At 34.3% G+C, this 20314-nt stretch overlaps 1 protein-coding gene across 3 annotated transcripts in view; it reads right to left on the bottom strand.

The window, feature by feature from the left end:
- LRP1B (LDL receptor related protein 1B) overlaps positions 1–20314 on the bottom strand; it is a 1899539-nt gene that overhangs the window by 726921 nt on the left and 1152304 nt on the right. For all 3 annotated transcript variants that reach the window (XM_078451331.2, XM_078451332.2, XM_078451333.2), the window contains exons 14-15: positions 19835–20024; positions 10095–10217 (exon numbers count right to left, since the gene is read on the bottom strand). In XM_078451331.2, the coding sequence (XP_078307457.2) occupies positions 10095–10217; positions 19835–20024 (313 nt within the window). The remainder of the gene's footprint in view (positions 1–10094; positions 10218–19834; positions 20025–20314) is intronic.

The raw sequence follows: 20314 nt of genomic DNA, 5'->3' as shown, positions 1-20314 counted from the left end.
TTGTTATCTATATAGAACAAGTTCCAAATAGGAAACGACAACAATTTAAAACCAAAGAGGGCAAATCGTTGGTTCTCCCATTGAACTCTAGGATGCCTTTTTAGAGTAGCGAGTAGTTATGAGGGTTAGTAACCAAAGCAAAGTGGAAGGACACTGGGATATGTCTGGCCTTTTCTACAACAGAACTCTCCTCTCAAAATCTCTACAATCAATCACCGATAGCATGCAAACTTTCCTAACTTGAGTCCCAAATTTGGTCAATTGGACCCTAAGATTTTGAGGGTGGTATAATTTCTTCTTTGATTCCATATAAGCTCAGCTTAGAACTGGGCATTTAATGAAGAGTGGTTTGATTAATTTCTATTCTATAGTGATTAAGCCTAATGGTCAACAATCTCAGTTAAAAAAATCTAATCAGATAAGAAAACTCATTTGAGATGCAATCAGTTTTCTCCCAAACTTAAGTTCAGCTTTAAGATTTCCTGCAGTCTCTCTATAGTTTACTTCTATGATATTATCACATCAATTTGGTTGTTTGATAGCTTGAGGACTAGAAAATCCCAGAAACCATCTTTTTTTTTTCCTGATAAAATCCCACCAATTTAAAAAACTTGGCTTTCACATGGTTATTTGATCAAATAAACCCAATTGACAGTTTTAAGAAATGATCAAGGGTATCCATATACAAGGGTGAAATTATAGCTGCTTCTGCACAATTACAATTATATTAAAGAAGAGCAAGGTGTCTAGGGAAGGACAAACTGCTCTCCCCCAAATTAGTATTTTTAAACTAACTATTCTTTAACATAATCAATTTAGAGATAAGGTCTTTAAGTCTGTTAAGAGTTCAAATGTTTTTCAAGTGATATTTAGATCATTATGGAATGAATGCAAATAAGCAAAATTTCCAAACTGGTTTTAAACATGGTTTCAAATATGTGTGGTAGTTGGTTATTTTTAAATGATATTTGGAAATACAAAGTTGGCACTTTTCAAAAATACATGATGACAACATCCAAAGTTTTATTCTCATTTTTCATGACAGGCTGTGAACAATTGTTTGAAAACCAATAGAGCCAACCTCCTGGGATAATTTCATCTTGTTATATTTACTGCTGTTATTGATCTACATCAATGTCATTACTGTATATCATTACCATTCATAATAGCTGTTAGGCATTGTTTATATCTGTAAGAACAGATATAATGAAATATATACAAATACATTTGACATTTTAAAGAGTGTCTGCAAGTCCTCTTGTAGGCCCTGCAATTTGTTGAACAAGAGGCATTTCTCCACTGCATTTCTATACTTCTTGTGTCATTTTTTATTCTGGACTTTTCTTCAAGAATATTTATATAGCTCACAGCCGTGGAAGACAGAGATAATGCCACCTTCTAGAGCAGAGAGTATTTTTTTCTCTTGGCCAAAATTGTAAAGATAATGTCTTCCTTAGGGGCAGAGTTTGGGAAGATTTTTTAGTAGACTCAAGCTTGAGGTTCCTCAGTGTGAATACAAATTCACTGTGTATGTAGCCTCCACCCAGACCTGCCTGTGCATTGCCCCCACATGATTTGGGGGTGGGTAGGACAAGGAGAAGAATATGAACAGGAAACTCATGCTGCCTGCTGTGACATGACTAATAACATCTTCTGTGTCTGATCCAGGAGTTGTGGGTCTTCTGTCAGAATCTAAGAAGCTTTAACAGGTTCACATTTTAGCTTGCCTAGGGTAAAAATCTCAGACCCTACAGAATTGTTGACATACTAGTAAATATTAAAAAAACAAAACAAAACAAAACAAAAAACATACTGAGTATTTGACATCATTAGTTTTTTCTAGTCCTAACCCAAGTCTTCCAGATGTAGACAGAAGTTACAAGTCAGTAGTTTCTATGTCACACAGAAACCATGTTATGAATGCTATCAATTGGGTATGGGCAGGATTTTTAATGATAGAAGACAGATTATTTTGGAGCTAACAATGTCCATTATCAAGAAAACATTTAGGGGCTCCTGGGTGGTTCAGTTAGTTGAGTATCCAACTTCAGCTCAGGTCATGATCTCACTGCTTGTGAGTTCGAGACCTGTGTCGGGCTCTGTCTGACAGTTCAGAGCCTGGAACCTGCTTCTGATTCTGTGTCTCTGCCTCTCTCTACCACTCCCCCACTCACGATCTCTTTCTCTCTCTCTTTCTCTAATAAATAAACATTTAAAAAATAAAACAAAAAGAAGACATCTAATGTGATAGGTGATAATCTGGATAAGATGGCAATTTAGACATTCAAAAAGCATGAGCTTTTTTTTCCCAGCATTGACCTAACTCTGTGGAATTGGGTGGCAAAGTCGTATATCATAGGACCCCAGTTGATGACCAGGCAATCTACCTACTTTTGTGAGAATCAATTATATGATGAAGCAAATATATTTGGCATCACATTAAGGGAGCCAATAGTATCTAGAAAAAAATAAGATTAGTATTCTGTTACCTTGCAAAAACCTCTATAAAGGAGTAATTTTATAATTAATGTTTATACATCTAATGTTTCCATTTGAAATCCTTGAACGTAGGAAGGGAATGTCACATACAGAACAGAGGTATTAACCTAGAATAGAACCAGGCATTGAGGAGATGTTAAAAATTACTTGCTGCCTAAATTACTGGAATTAGCAGAGATGAATAATCCTATGTCACAACCTTATTATAAGGAGAAATTCTATCTCTGGGGATTGTATAAATACTTCAGGAAAACAATTTCATTTCAAGTGGCTAAAAAAGCTAATAGCCTTCTACCATCACCCAAGATCATTGATGAAGTGAATTTAATTGATGAGAAAAAGATTTATATGTAGATAAACAGAAAGAGGGAGCGATAAAGTTTCCCCCACACCAAAACAGTGAACATATAGGAAACCTCCAAGAAAGTCACTCTTTTCTGATGTTTAATGTAACTGAACCTATATAGCACTTCTGTGTTTGGGCAGACACATACATTGCTTTCAGTATATTAACCAGTGCTAGAAATGCAAGCTTTGCTTTAGAGCTGTGCTTTGCACTATGAATTTGAAAACTGATGGAGAATCCGTAATTCTACTGCTAGGGTCACTTCTTATAAAAATATTACAACATGATCTCACCAGAAAACTGACAAAGTCATAAATAATCCTTTAATTTAACCAGGATCAAAGCTAAAATGACATGAATCACAACATTCCCAGCAAGGAACTATCAGGTTTCATACATCCTATGATACCTGCTGTTAGAACATTGAAATTAGAAGGTCTCCACATGACCCTCCCATACACTACAAAGGGAAATATGCACTCAAGAATTACTTCCCAGTAAAAAATGGGATGGCAGGAGTAAATGTCCAGATTATAAAAAAGTAAAGGGAGAGGCACCTGAGTGGCTCAGTCGGTTGAACCTCCGACTTCGGCTCAGGTCATGATCTCACGGTTTGTGAGTTCGAGCCCAGCGTTGGGCTCTGTGCTGACAGCTCAGAGCCTGGCGCCTACTTCAGATTCTGTGTCTCCCTCTCACTGACCCTCCCCCATTCATGCTCTGTCTGTCTCTGTCCAAAAATAAATAAACATTAAAACAATTTAAAAAAATAAAGAAGTAAAGGGAGAAACTTTACTAATAAACTGGTTTATTTTAATTTGGAATAATCTCAGATTTGGATCTCAGCTCAGCAATTGAACTTGATACATATGTCCCTAACCTTGGTTTAATAAGCTATGGTGCCCATGAACAAATGTCTATGTTTCTAACTTCATTTATCTTCTTTTTAATCCTAGTCTGGTAACATAGATATAAAGTAATACTGTCTCTTCTGTCAACTAATGTTTACCTGCTAACTATATCAAAATCATTATAACTTAGCCATAAAAGCATAAATCCCATTGCAAAAAATAAAATAAAATTTCTATTGTCCTTATACATCTCACATCACAACATATTTATTTAACAAATTGGTTTTGTATTTTGAGAGAATTTCTAACTATCCCTTTATTTAGGCAGGGAGACAAAAAAAAAAAAACAACTAAAAGAAAACTTCAAGTTGTAGTGGTTTTGATGTATATAAGCTTGCCTATATAGGAAGGCAGTGCAAATAATGCTGCCATGGGTTTTGAATTTTCTCCTTTATATCACAGCAGGATGACCTTTCATTAGATAGAGTGGTCTTCTAAGCAGCCAACCTAAGTGGTACATAATCTTCTGTGAGTTCCTATGCACAGAAGGCCATAAATATTCATCTGGATGGGGCTTCTAAACTTTTTAGTGCCTTAAACTTTTTACTACACATTAGATTGCATATATCCTAGAACATAAGGCTTGTCACAGCTGAACAGATAAATGGCTTAGCCATAGTGGAGCACTGTTTTTGACAGAGGAATATATCTGGTGTTCCACAAGGTAAAGAAGGTCACAGAGTACCACTGACATATAATTGTGCAAGGCTACCCTTGGATGATCAATACGTTTAAGTTGCTCTCTTAGGAAAAGCACATTGGAAAATCCTGTCTTTTCTTTCAGGCCACTAAAGAAGAATTTAAAGAATTACTGTCTTATTACTCTAGGCAAAAATATCCTGTTGAAAAAAAATAGTGACTATCTTTTTTTTTTTTCCAGGAGCTTACTTTCTTGGGATTATTCATATCCTCATTTATTAATTTTGTATGTAGTATTTCCCCCCACAAAGGCATCAAATAAATTAAACAAACAAACAAAAAACCTCACTTGATAATTGATCAATGGGCTTTACATATGTCTCTCTGGGGCAGTCAGTTCCAGGTTCCTATGCTACACCAGGCCTCATTTCTAACTGTGAGAGGATTTGCCCATGCCACACAAGATTCACAAGGACAAAGAGTCCAGCCTACTCTCATTCTTGATTCCATCCAGGCATGGAATTAGAATTCATCCTTAATCAATCATGTAGCATGCCAATATTTTTCTGCTGGGTGAATGCCTCTCTGGCATAGCCTTATGCTGCAAATTCACTGAGAAACAACCATTGGTGTTTAATTCTGTCCTGACCAACTGCCAATGGGTTTTTGTTCATTTGATGTCAATTCAATGAGGATGACTGGAACCAGAACAATCATATCTCAATGGTTGCATATGTATTTTGTTAACTCAGATTACAGAGTTAATCCAGCTGAGATAAATTCATAAAACTGTAATCTAGCCTGAACTAGATGAGAAGCTCAGAGGAATCAGTATTAATAAGACATCAGTCACACACTCATATTTGTTTTATACCATACTCGGCAACCATAAACTCTGTGTGTACTTCTTTTGCACTTGAATTTCCTCATCTGAAAACTAAGAAGGTTAACATATCCTATGAAAACCTTTGCCATTAAATATGAGAAATGGAATAATTTATATAAACACACTTTGAGTTCTGTGTAAGAAATGAGTAATTTTATGGTCTATCCTAATTTTTCCCATTACATTGGAAAGAAACCTAGGCAAGTTGCATGACATATTAGAGATACAGTAGAGTTTTAAACAGTCAAATGCAACAACAAATTGTCAAAGAACATCTCACATGGTTTTGTTGATTTAACATTGTTTAGTCTAACAAGTATAGATAATATAATCTTCTTTCTTGTATCTTTATATTGCATTGAAGTTGTATCATCAGTGTATTGTAGAGATTAGAAAGACACCAAGAATACAGAAACATTTCTATCTTTCACCAAATTTATAATTACATGTGTCCGGTCATGAAACAAATTTCCTAACATAATTGCATGACCAACTCCATGTACAGTGTTTCCTTACAAGCCAAATTCCCCCAATGTTTACTTACACAGAGATTTCCAATGGCTAGTATTTTTTCTATTTCAATATCGATATAGGTATAGATATGCCACCTCATAAGGAATCCCTAAGTTTTTAGTGGGGCATAGAGTTAAGGAAATAGAAAATAATTTGGAAGTCAATGACCCAGATAATTATGATTCACACAATTAAAATTAAATAACTAATTAGAACATTTCAAGCTTAAAAACTCATCAAGATATCAGTATCTGATGTATAGACCTTCTGTTTAACTCCAGTATGAAAATTAAGATGAAGGATAAAAACTCACAAGATCCTTGAAAACTCAGTCCCTTGATAACTTGACTGACACCATCTTAAGGGAATTTTAACTTTATTACAAGACCAATAGGACTGGTTTTAAATATTCAGCCAAAAGTTTCTCTAATTCATATCACTAAAAATGGAATAAACCTGTTTTTTTTCATGTTTATTTATTTATTTTGAGAGTGGGGAGGGGTAGAGAGAGAAGGAGGGAGAGAGACAACCCAAGCAGGCTCCACACTGTGAGTGCAGAGCCCAATGTAGGGCTTCATCCATCTCACAAACCATGAGATCATGACTTGAGTTGAAATCATGAGTCTGAGGCTTAACAGACTGAGCCACCCATGCGCTCCAAGGCTATCTATCTTTAGACAAACCCTTTGCTCCCACAGTACTGACTGTGAGGTCTGTGCTTACCAAAAAAGGAGATACTTGCAATGTTACCTTCCATCCTTAGGAGGAAGTCTGGGGATAGACCAAGGTCAGGATGAGACTTGGTGGATGTCCACACATACTGTGTGTGTGTGTGTGTGTGTGTGTGTGTGTGTGTGTTCACCACTCAAAGTATCAGATTTATTCAGAGGGCATAACAGAATATCTCATTTTATACCAGAAAAATAATTTTAGATGAACGTGTGGTAGACACTAAAAACTGAATTAGAAATCTGCATATAAACTATACCTATTCTCTCAATAGCTAAGTTATGATTTAGGCTAGTGGACAACTAGACAGATTTTATGCTGTTCAAAGCAATGCTTAATTCTTGTCTGTTGACAAACTAGGGGCCTCGATAGATCTCTTCTTTTCTGATGATAAATAAACAACAACAAAATAGGAATTACAAAATATTACCACAGAACAAAGGAAGGAAAACCACCTGATTACTCAAAGAAAGTATACTTCAAATAATTATGTTCTACAGGAATTGTCTTACAGGCAATTTAAAAATCCCACTAGTGGGGCGCCTGGGTGGCTCAGTTGGTTGGGCGGCCGACTTCGGCTCAGGTCATGATCTCACTGTCCGTAGTTCGAGCCCCGGATCGGGCTCTGTGCTGACAGCTCAGAGCCTGAAGCCTGTTTCAGATTCTGTGTCTCCCTCTCTCTCTGACCCTTCCGTGTTCATGCTCTCTCTCTGTCTCAAAAATAAATAAATGTTAAAAAAAAAAATTAAAAAAAAAAATCCCACTAGTAATGAAAAAAGCTTTCCCAGAGAAGTAAAATTCATATTTGTGCTCTCAAGTATATTATCCCATAATAAATTAAATAGTATTTATTAAATTAAATTAAATAGTATTTCTAGAAGTTTGAAGAAAATTTTTGTCTGGCAAGAATTAATATTCAGAAGAATTGTTAATCACATATAAATGCAAAGGAGACTTATTTAGAAAACAAAAGAACTCCACAGTATACAATCTTTGTACTCTTTTCTTCTAAAGAAGCAACTTTAATACTTATCCTACACTTCAGTGAAAATTAATAATTAAACAATGAGGAGCTAAAGTTTGAATACTGAGCAATACAACTAGTGAAGCACTGATTCAGGTCAAAAAGAAACCATTATAAAATTGATCAACAAACTAGCTATATATGTCAAAACCTGTTATATAAAGACAATGATTAATGATTCAAAATAATATTTTTTGTCAGAAATCCTAAATTATAATAAGGAATGAAATTTAGGAAGATAAAGAGAATAATACAAAGAAAGCCAAAGTCCTCATCTCAAATGGTTAAAATTCAAAAGTAATAGAATTTAAAGCTGGAGTTATTACTCCAAATGCTTAAAAAAAGATGTAAAGAAGATGCAACAAATTGACCATGGACTATGTGCTAAAATATAGAAGGGATCATAAACAGTAAGGAAACGCACAAATAGTGTGTAAAAATAGATCAGAAGTAACATCAAACATCAAGTAGAAAAATGAGGATAAATGGTTTAAAAGTCATGTCTACAAAGAAGATGTAGTCACATGATAAGACACTTATGCTCCAATTAAGTAAAAATAAAGCACAAGATAAATTATACCAAGGTATGATCTAAAATTTGTAACACTGCAACATAATTAAGAATTTGGTCTCCAAAACAAAAGTTAGGGGCTAAATTCCAAATGTCCTGATTGCTAATTATGGGAATTTTGAAACGTTATTAACTCTCAAGTCTTCATTCTGAATAAAGTGAAGTAGTAAAAGTATCTTCCTTATACGATTATTAACAGCTTATGAGAAACATGAAATCTATACAAGAATTCAATAAATTTTGCCTATGATTATCATTAGTACTAGTAAAAAATAATAACCTCCAGGGATATATAATTAAAAGGAACAACATCAAAATGTTTTAGTAGTTTATTGCTGGATTGTAGCATTACGCGTAGATTTTTCATTTAAATTTTTTCTATATATTTCTCAAGTACTACCACATATTAAATCATTTAAAAAATCCTTGCGGCACCCGGGTGGCTCAGTCAGTTGAGCATCTGACTCTTGATTTCAGCTCAGGTCATGATCTCACAGTTTGTGATATCAAGTCCCGCATAGGGCTCAGCACTGACGGCCTGGAGTCTGCTTGGGATTCTCTGTCTCCCTCTCTCTCTCTGCCTCCCCCCACTCATGCCTGCACTGTCTCTCTCTCTCTCAAAATCAATAAATAAAAACTTTAAAAAATCCTTTATTCACATTATTTCTTCTTCAGAAGAAATCAAATATTTCAGTTAAGTTGAAGTCTTCTTCATTATACTTATTTCTCCTGCCTCCCCAGAGACACTCATTATCAGTGATGGAAAAATCCATTTATTTGTGTATCCTTTAACAATTTGTGACAGTTAATTTTATGTGTCAAGTTGAGTAGGCTATAAAGGGCCCAGACATTTGGTCAAATATCATTCTGGGTGTGTCTGTTAGAGTGTTTTACATAAGATTAACATTGGAATCTATAGACTATATTAAGCAGATCACCCTCTCAGATGTGGGTGGTTCTCATCCAGTCAGTTGAAGGCCTGAATTGAATGACAAGGCCTACCTTCTTGCACATAAGAGGGATTCTTCCTGCGTGACTGCCTTGAACTGGGACATTGTTTTGTTTTGTTTTGTTTTTTCCCCTGGCTTAAGACTCCAAATAAAACACTGGCTGCTCTTCATGGGTCTTCATCCTAACCAGCATTTGGACTGGAACTACGCCATTGGTGCTCCTCAGTTTCTAACTTGCTGACTGCAAATATGGGGAGTTGTCAGCCTCCATACTTGCATGAGCCAATTCTTCATAACAAATCGCTTTCTATACACATACGTGCTATTGGTTCTGTTTTTCTGGAAAATCATGAGTAACATGAAACAAATTCAAATCATTCCAGAAGCATTTATATAGTATTCAATACATACATATCATTGCTCCTATAATTGTGGCAAGGGACTTGATATGTATAGACAGAACAAATTTCAAAAGGGCCACATGAGAATAACAAGATGCAACAAACTGAGGACGGTCAGTAAAAGTTAATAAAGTGCCTTTAATCCAGGTCAATTAATCCAACTAATTCACTATTTTGATAAAGTCTGGGATTTCCCTAAGTCTCTTCTTTTGTCTGCTTCTTTTGACTTCACAACAAAGATAGATAATCAACCTTATTAACTATTTAGTTGAAGGTCTTACAATGTGCATCAACTATCATCTATATAACTAACAACTACGCATTTTTGTAGCTCCTAACAGTGAGGTTCCCTATTTTATGAAATACTGTCTTCTGTGGCATATATATTTTACTAAACTATTATGAAGCAGTGACAAATACTCTGGAAAACTTCATCACTGGTCATCTTTTTGAATTAAATTAATTCAGTTAATTATTTGTAGTTTAAAAAGAATTATACCTAAGTGATTATCTGAATTTCTCTTTCCAAGTTTGATTTTTTCCCCCTTGGTTTCATATGCTTCTGTTCTTCAAAAATATATGTACAAACAATAAGTGTAACAAATACAAAAACACAAAGAAAACTTACATATGCAAGTTGTCCCATTTTCATCTAAAAGTTGATTGTCGGCACATGCACATACTCGGCCTCCTGGAATGGCTAAGCACAGTGTACTACAGCCCCCGTTATTTACTCGGCACATGTTGTCACCTGTAAGAGGAGGGAAGTGAATGTGTCAGAGAACTGTGATTCCATCCAAAATTAGCCAGGTTAAGGTTCACATTCTTTCTACGTTTTTTTTTTTTTTTTTTTTTATTTATTTTTGGGACAGAGAGAGACAGAGCATGAACGGGGGAGGGGCAGAGAGAGAGGGAGACACAGAATCGGAAACAGGCTCCAGGCTCCGAGCCATCAGCCCAGAGCCTGACGCGGGGCTCGAACTCACGGACCGCGAGATCGTGACCTGGCTGAAGTCGGACGCTTAACCGACTGCGCCACCCAGGCGCCCCAGGTTCACATTCTTTCTAAGATATGTATGTAGGCATAAGAATGTACACATATACAAGCATATGTATATTACATATTCATTAATGTAGTCAGGATATCTTCTGAACACTAAGTAAAATTCAGAAACATTTAAAAATATAGGACACACTGGGAGATAAAAGGAATTTGCATGTTGGTTAGAAGATATAGAGGTATGTGTGCAGATAAGTACCAGGAGACAGCAAGGTTACAGGACATGATGATGTCTGTCCAGGATAGCAGATTAGGCCTGGTATATTCAATTCTGATTTCTTCCTAAATTAGATCATTAACACTTAGAATGTGACTTTGGATATTAAGTGAACAGAAAGCAAATGAGCACAAGGGAAAGGAGTGGAATATACTTCCCTCTTGTTCAAGGAGCACATTGACATGTTAGTGCATTGATGAGTCCAAGAAACACAGGTTTTATCTATGAAACTTTAAAAATGAATGGTCTTGTAGTGCCAGTAGAATGTGTAACGCACAAGGGTAGAAGTGTCGTCCCATTGGACCATCCCAGTAGACCTAACCAGCAGAAGCACTGATAAGGTAAGCAATAGATATCAATAAAGCAGGGGAGATTCACAAAGGTATTATCCATAAACATCTGTGAGATACCCTTGGAAACTAAGATAAACCTGACATAAAATTTTGAAAGGGTTGGAGATTCTATACAATCTGGGTAATCATCATTTTGATGACATTTATTCCTAGAAGATGGAAAGGCAAGAAACAAAGCATATTTACTTCTATATATACCTACATAATGTTACAAAGAAGTCTATAACACTAGCAATCTAATTGGCAAAGTTAATGTCCAGGCTATTTTACATTATGTTGCAGTTTTCAAGGTATCAATAAGTAACATTTGATTATATCAGAAACTCTAACTCAAACACTAAAAAATAGTTTTTAATTACTTAGAATGACTACACTAAAATAATGTAATCATTAAAGTTGTATTGGCAGTTGAAGCACAGTGCCAAAAAATGTGACTGGTGTGACAGATGAGATTATTGTACTGGGTTAGGTGTGCTATATAGCGAATATTAAGGAATGACTTTAAAAACAAAAAAAACCTTCAAAATGGTGCTATATACAATAAATATTTAACTCATTCTCATAGATTATTTTGTGTGTCTACAGATTGCAAGAAACAATCTGAATTATATATTCATTTCTTTTCATTATTCTGAGAAGTAAATTAAATTTTGTATGTTTATAAAAGGTAAAAATATACTTGAAAGCTACGGAAACTAATAATTCAGGTTTTAGTATCAATTTCTGAACTCAGAGGATAATGAAACTTAGTTCAAACTTTTTCCAACAAGAGATGGAGAAATTTTTTTTTTAAAGTTTATTTATTTATTTTGTGGAGGGTGGGCAGGGGCAGAGAGAGGGGGGGAGGAGAGAATCCCAAGCAGACTCCACATTTAGCACAGAGACTGAAGCAGGGCTTCATCTCATGACCTTGAGATCATGACCCGAGCCAAAATCAAGAGCTGGTTGCTTAATGGACTGAGGCACCCAGGTACCAAGAGATGTAGCAATTTTTTTAAGTAGTGTTCAGATACAGCCATGCTTCTTCCATAACCATAGACTAAAAATGTAATACTTCATAGGGAAATAGGTGTTCTCAATATTTTATGAATATTATGTACAAACTGTATATTCATTACTTTAGTAACATTCAGATTATTGAAATTTTGATTTAATCCAAATATTTTGAGAAATATATGAAGAATTTAAAAACAGTAAAAAGGAAGTACTGAAAGCAGTATATCATGTCACATTTTCATATAGAAAATATATGCTATGGGGGGCCAGGGTGGCTCAGTCAGTTAAGCATTCAACTTCGGCTCAGGTCGTGATCTCACGGTCTGTGAGTTCGAGCCCCACGTCGGGCTCTGTGCTGACAGCTCAGAGCCTGGAGCCTGCTTCTGATTCTGTGTCTCCCTCTCTCTCTGACCCTCCCCCGTTCATGCTCTGTCTCTCTCTGTCTCAAAAATAAATAAAACCTTAAAGTAAAAGAAAATATATGCTAAATATCCATTATTATTATTTTTTCAATAGCATGATTCGTGCTTACTATTCTTATTCAATATGAAATTTAAGTATTTAAAAATAAATTACCATTACTTGAACTTTTAAATATATTCCTTTCAATGAATTCTATACATTAAAAAAGAGGAAGTGATATTCTCTTGTCATGATAGAAATCCAAAATCTAAATTAATTTGAATACTTTCATATCTCTCATGAGAATTGCCTAAATCATATATATTCTTCAGTTTACTTCAACATATTTCAGATACAGCTCATGTGGCAGTTTTTATTGAATTTCTAGCAGGTTGCAAAACTTTTCATGTAAAAATATTCTCTTAAAAATATGATTTAATGACAAACAGCATTAAAATTTTTATACACAGGGCGCCTCGGTGGCTCAGTTGGTTAAGCATCCAACTTTGGCTTAGGTCATGATCTTGTGGTTTGTGGGTTTGAGCCCCACGTCAGGCTTGTGCTGACAGCTCAGATCCTGGAGCCTGTTTCAGATTCTGTGTCTCCCTCTCTCTCTTCCCCTCCCCTGCTCATGCTGTCTTTCTCTCTCTCTCTCAAAAATAAATAAAGATTAAAAAAATTATATGCCAATATTAATGAATGAGTGCCTATTAACAATCGATAGCTATCATTTTGAAAATTCACAGTGCATCGATGTCAGGGATAGTTACCTTATTTATTTATTTGTTTGTTACTTATATATTTAATTCAATTTTTATAATAAGCTTTTAAGGTAGGCTTATCTCATATGCAAATGTGACTACTGAAGAGATAGGGTTTAAATGACTTTTCTAATGTCTAGAAATAAATAGTCCTTATTAAAAAACAAATAAAGTAGAATAAGGATTATTTATTATAATTATTTCTAAATAATTGAAAACAAGGATTTTTTAATCTAAAATTTATGCTCTTATACTCTTAACACTTTTATATATGACAAAATAAAATTAAATCAATAAAGGGCAGAGAAATAACACAGTGAAAACAACATAATGAAATCCTAGATTAAATTACTTTGGAAGTAATTACTTTTGAAAAAATCAAATAATGAAGGAAAACAAATGAGGAGTATCTTTTAAAAATAAGTTCAAGATAGTGGTCTGTCTGGGCCAAAATCTTTGTCTTTCCCCCCAAACCTAATATGTTAGTTAAGAGAAGTGGAATTACTCTACCCCCAATAGAGTCTCGAAAAGACGAGTGTTTGATAAATATTAGTTAGTTGATGAATAAATGAATGAATGAATGAATTTTAGTTGATGAGTGAGTGAATGAATTTTAGTTAGCAATTATGACAGAAACAATCATTTGGGTGTGCAGATACAAGGTACCTGTATGTTGTTAATATCTAAGTCCATTTTAAGAAGATAAAGGGGCTTTTCTCATTTGCAGGTAAGTACGCATATACTCTGTCTACATACATTGCATTTCAAGGTAGATTATTTAAAGGCATATTACAATTCTCAAAGAATAGTAATAAAGATGTAGATGATATATGAAAACATTTCACAAGCTTATATTAAAATATTAGTGCTTAATTACTTGAAAGGATATATGCTCCCATGTTTATTACAGCATTATTTATAATAGCCAAGAATGGAATCAACCTAAATGTCCATCAACAGAAAAGTGGATAAGAAAAATATGATCTACACACACACACACACACACACACACACACACACACACACAGGAATATTACACAACCATTAAAATGATGAGATCTTGCCATTTGCAACAACATGAATGGACTTAAAGGGTATTATGCTAAGTGAAATAAATAAGACTGAGAAAACCAAGTACCATATGACTCTACTCATAAATGGAATCTTTAAAAAATGAATAAACAAAAAGCAGAATGATAACTATAAATACAGAGAACAAACTGATGGTTGTCAAATAGGAGGAGGTTGGGGGTTGGGACCATGGGTGAAGGGGAAAGGGAGATACAGGTCTCCAGTTATGGAATGAGTAAGTCATGGGAATAAGAAGCACAGCATAAGGAGTACCGTCAATGATATTTCAATAGCAATGCTAGGGGACAGATGACAGCTATACTTGTGGGGAACACAGCATAATGTATATAAACTTCTCAGCTCGCTAAGTTATACACCTGAAAATAATGTAACAATGTGTCAGCTATACTCAAAATAATAAAATATATGTGTTTACAAACTTTACTAACTTAACATTTGTTAATAAAGTATCTTTTATTTCTAGCAAATAACAAACTACATAAATCATCACCACAAAGGAATACTACTGTTCTATTTTATCTAAATTTTCATCAGAAGGATAGGAGGGAAGATATCCCCTTTTCTACATGCTTCTTAGACTCTTCACTTCTCCAAGTTTTATCATATGTGAAGTAAGAAGTCTCTATACCTAATATGAAATATATAAACTAATGGAGATTTTGTTTTTCCTATTGGATGGATAGACAGTCTGACTTACACTTTGGAAGAGAGATTAGACTTCGCATTCATCCTAAAAGTTGGAAAAAAACCCAGTAAAGTGGGATCCGAAGTTCAGATACTGATTTCATCTAGGATAATTTCAGAGGAGTCAACTTTGAATAATGTCAATCAATCAGAGGAAAGGATAAAATGTGTCCTTTCTCTCTTGTAGAGTTATATGCTCATTGAAAATTTGCCTTGCTTTGAAGTTACTTTGTGTGTGGGATGCATGCATGTGTGTGCATGCACACATGCATGTTAACTGCATTAAGGCCTTAATTAGCCTTCTGGGTTATTTTTTGGTAGTGATTATTTCCAAAATGGAAATTTTGGAAAGATACAATTTGTGATGATGACCCTACCACTGAATATACATCTTGGGGCACCTGGGTGGCTGAGTCGGTTAGTTGTCTGATTTTGGCTCAGGTCATGATCTCACGGTTTGTGAGTTTGATCCCCATATCTGGCTCTGTGTGCACAGCTCAGAGCCTGGAGCCTGTTTCAGATTTTGTGTCTGACTGTCTCTCTGCCTTCTCCCGCTTGCAGTCTCTCTCTCTCTCTCTCTCTCTCTCTCTCTCTCTCTCTCCCCCCTCTCTCAAAAATAAACAAACATTAGAAAAAAATATATAAACATGGGGGTGCATGTGTCCCTTTGAAACAGCATACCTGTATCCCTTGGATAAATGCCTAGTAGTGCAATTGCTGGGTTGTAGGGTAGTTCTATTTTTAGTTTTGAGGAACCTCCATACTGTTTTTCAGAGTGGCTGCACCAGGTTGCATTGCCACCAACAATGCAAAAGAGGTCCTCTTTCTCTGCATCCTCACCAATATCTGTTGTTGCCTGAGTTGTTAATGTTAGCCATGCTGACAGGTGCAAGGTGGTATTGATTTGTATTTCCCTGATGATGAGTGACGTTGAGCATTTTTTCATGTGTCGGTTGTCCATCTGGATGTCTTCCTTGGAGAAGTGTCTATTTATGTCTTTTAGCAGCACTATCAACAATAGCCAAATTATGTAAAGATCCCAAATGTCCATTGATGGATAAATGGATAAAGAAGATGTGATACACACACACACACACACACATACACACACACACACACAGTGGAGTATTACTTAGCAATCAAAAAGAATGAAATCTTGCCATTTGCAACTGCGTGGATGGAACTGGAGGCTATTATGCTAAGTGAAATTAGTCAGAGAAAGACAAAAATCATATGACTTCACTCATATGAGGACTTTAAGAGACAAAACAGATGAACATAAGGGAAGGGAAACAAAAAAAATATAAAAACAGGGAGGGGGATAAAACAGAAGAGACCCATAAATATGGAGAACAAACTGAAGGTTGCTGGAGGGGTTGTGGGAGGGGGGTGGGCTAAATGGGTAAGGGGCAGTAAGGAATCTACTCCTGAAATCATTGCTTCACTATATGCTAACTAATTTGGATATAAATATTTAAAAAAATAAAAAATAAAATTAAAAAAATATATAGAAATGGGCCTTAGAAAAAAAAATAAGAAAAATAAATAAATATCTTACTAAACCTACACAGTAATGTTGTTAACGTACATGTCATGCATTAATTTAAGATTACTGTGTCTTTATACTAGTGCTTTATAATATAAAATCTCTGAATGCTGGGTTGTAGAATGTAGTCAAGAACTTTATATATATATAAAAAAGTTTTCCATACATTTATCAATGACAAAACTACAATGACTGCAGAACAGACATACTCGTTTCCTTCTATCTAAAAGTATAGTAGTTATATGGGGTGCCTGGCTGGCTCAGTTGGTTAAGTGGCTAACTCTCAATTTTGGCTCAGGTCATGTTCTCACTTGTTGGTGAATTAGAATCCCTCATTGGGCTCTGCACTGATGGCACAGAGCCTGCTTGGAATTCTCTATCTCCTTCTCTCTCTGCCCCTCTGTCTCTCTCAGAGCTAAATAAAATGTAAATGTATAGTAGTTATATACTTTTCATAAAATTGGCCACATAAATTAATCACATAAAAACACTTTGTGGTTAGACAAACCTGAATTTGAATCTCAGTTTATCCCTGGCTCATTATTTCCTGAGGGCAAAGGGCTACACGTGCCTGATCCTTGGGATTTTCATATGCACAACAGGAATCTATAGTATCTATATTAAACATCTCTTGTGAGACTTAAATAATGTTTGACCCATCTCCTGGAAGTTAGAATTAGTTAGTTATTAGTTAATAAATTTCATATATTTAACATAGAAGCTAATCAATTATTTTTAATTCTATATAGGAAATTAGTCATCAACCTTTTTTAGATATTGCATTTAGTTTTGATGATCTCATTCTCTTAAACATGGGGAAAAATAAAAGTGTGCTTCTGAACCTAGAGAATAAACAGGTAAAAGTATGTTAGTAGTATACAATTGTTCTACTTTATATGAGGAATTTCAGGAGAGGATTATAAAAATTTTTCTAGATATCTAATACAAGTGAAAAAGAATTAAAGTTTATTAATTAAATCAGAAGAAACAACAGTAGCATATAAGAAAAAAAAAAAAAAAAAAAAAGGTTTTGGCCCTAAATCCCTATGCATTACTTAGGAATTCATTTCTAGGGGTAGCTTTCTGTTTAGTGTGATTATATATCTACTTTCCTGAAATTAGCTGCTTTATTAACAAGTAATTTGATAAGAGTCTCTTCTGATCTGGAGAGGTCAAATTAGCTGACTCATTTTCTGACACCAAGTCTAAAAGAGTTTAGATGGTACATTAATGACATTCCTGGATATTACTCATGGTATTTCTGAGGGATGGTGTGTGTGTGTGTGTGTGTGTGTGTGTGTGTGTGTGTGTGTGTTAGTATCTATTGTGTATATATGTATATATATATTTTCACAGATTCATGTATAAATACTACAAAAGTTTGTACAATGTAAACAATCATATACTATAGTCTTTCAGAGAGAGAAAATACAAGGCTATATAATACTAGTTTATTACATTCCATGAAGAAATAGTGATCTGTCCCTATGGAGGAAATTGATTTTTTATTCAAATGCAGCTATTTTATTCTTAGAAAAATAGTCAAACAAGACAGTATATAACCAAGTTTGTGTACCACTGATTATGTGTTTCTAAATATTAATTAATATTTAATGTTCACAAATTATAAAGAGAAATACCATTTTCTCTCTCATAATTTTCACTGAAATTATAACATGGTAAGATAACATGTCTGCATTTGAACATCTGAGAGCTTTTTACTTACTTTGATTAATTTAGGAAAAAAATATTAAAAATTTAGATGCTAAGTGAGTAATCCAATTTCAATGTCTACTGACTAAACGAAAAATATGTTGTCCAGCATCCTTTCCATACTATATTACTTATTCAAAAGATTTGGCTAACTAACAGTCAATCCTTGGCTACCAGAAGACTGGGTGGGAATCTAAGAATAATTGATTTTTTCACCTAAGTTTATGAAAAATAATCAATTTGCCCAAACACATTCTCTCAGTAAGACGGAACATAATGGTTTCTACAATAAAGGTTGTATAAACAGGTGAGTAATTAAGGCTAGATTTCCATTTTAATGTGCCTTTAATTGAAAATTTTTATAAAGCACTTTAAAAGCTTTGTCCATCTAAGAGATAGCTCTGAACAATTATATGTCAATGGCATCGTCTAGAACACCAGGTATATTTCCTCATGAAACATAGCAATAAGTTCCATATATTTTTATTAGAGGCATGTGCTTTGTTAATTGTGACACATTATTCCTTTGAATATTTACTTAACATTCTTCTATGGAAGGGAACATTAAAAATATGCCTCCTTATACAGAAATGATAAGAAGAAATTAATTAAAAATGTGTAGGTGGCACTGTTCTAAGTAATCACAACAGTGATTTAATTCTTACGGGAATTTTATGAAGAAAACATTTCTTTGTTAAATCTTTCATGGTATGTCTAAAGTTTCAGAAGAAAAAGTGTTGGAACCTGGATTTAAGCCCAAGTCCATTTTACAGTAAGCCAGGTATTTATTCTCTCACGTGTTGCATAAATTTATTGAAATGTATGTTCATTTAACTTCCACAAGAATATCTCTAAATAAAAGGAAAAGTAACTATTTAGATTCATAACAAAAAGTCTTCCACATAATTTACTAAGTTTTTTTTCTTTGCTTAATACCTAAATTCTGAGTCATGCAATTTGTAGATGGCCTAATAAATATTAATAACTCATGTAGTTAAAATACACAATGATATTATGTGATTTTAAGTACACATGCATATCGTGGTAGATTATTTCACTTTCATACCCTTCAAAATAATTAAACATTCTTTAAATCACTATGAAACTAATCAGATAAATACAGTAAGATGCAGTTTGCAAAACTCTTCATTTATCACATATTTTGAAATATTTTCAGATAACATTCCATTCCCACTAAAAGTTTTTCTCACTTCTCACATTACTCTTGAAAAACATTAAGTGCATTTTTTTTTACTTTAAATACTTTAAATACCTCTTTTGTGAAAAGTACATGAAAAAGAAAGCATTTGGCGAAAACCTTGAGCTTCACTCAAATAAAATTCCCCGTTACTTGCTTAGGCTGTTTTGAACAATAAATAATAAATGTTTATGGTGACAAAGTCCAAGATTTGATTGACTTTGGAGTGACTAGACACCTTTTATCATAAAACATCAGTAACACTGTCAGAATAAAAGCTTTTGCAAATACTGTGAAGTATTATTTTATGTAAAATTCAGAAGCAATTTTATATGGTTTTTAATACCTTGTTGCTTCCGTGGATCATAAATCTGAAGCCCAAACAGGGGTGGTCTTTCGTGTCTCAGTAATGTCACCTCATTCGTTACCAAATCTAATTGAAAAATGGAACCATTCATATAATCAGTCCAGAACACATAATTCCCATGATGCGACAGTCCAAAAGGATGGTTCAACTCTTTCCCACTGTAAACAATCTGTAAAATATAAACACATTGTGAAAAATCTAAACTGACCTTTAGAAACATAACTGTTTAGAGAAAATGACACTCAAATAAGTATAAAGCATAATGATCTAACATCTTAACATATTTTCCTTCAGTATATTTAAAAAATGGATTTCACAATGTGAGCATATTTTCCTATTTTTAGGACATGTTATTTTAGGGAGACCCCATTTGTATTTCATCCATTTAAATGCTCTCATATACGACATTACTCATATGGTCACAAAGTGCAAACATTAAAAGGACTGCCTGACACTCTT

Source organism: Panthera onca, chromosome C1 (genome assembly GCF_046562875.1).
Source record: "Panthera onca isolate mPanOnc1 chromosome C1, mPanOnc1 haplotype 2, whole genome shotgun sequence".
NCBI lineage: Eukaryota > Metazoa > Chordata > Mammalia > Carnivora > Felidae > Panthera > Panthera onca.
This window is presented reverse-complemented; position numbering and strand designations above follow the sequence as displayed.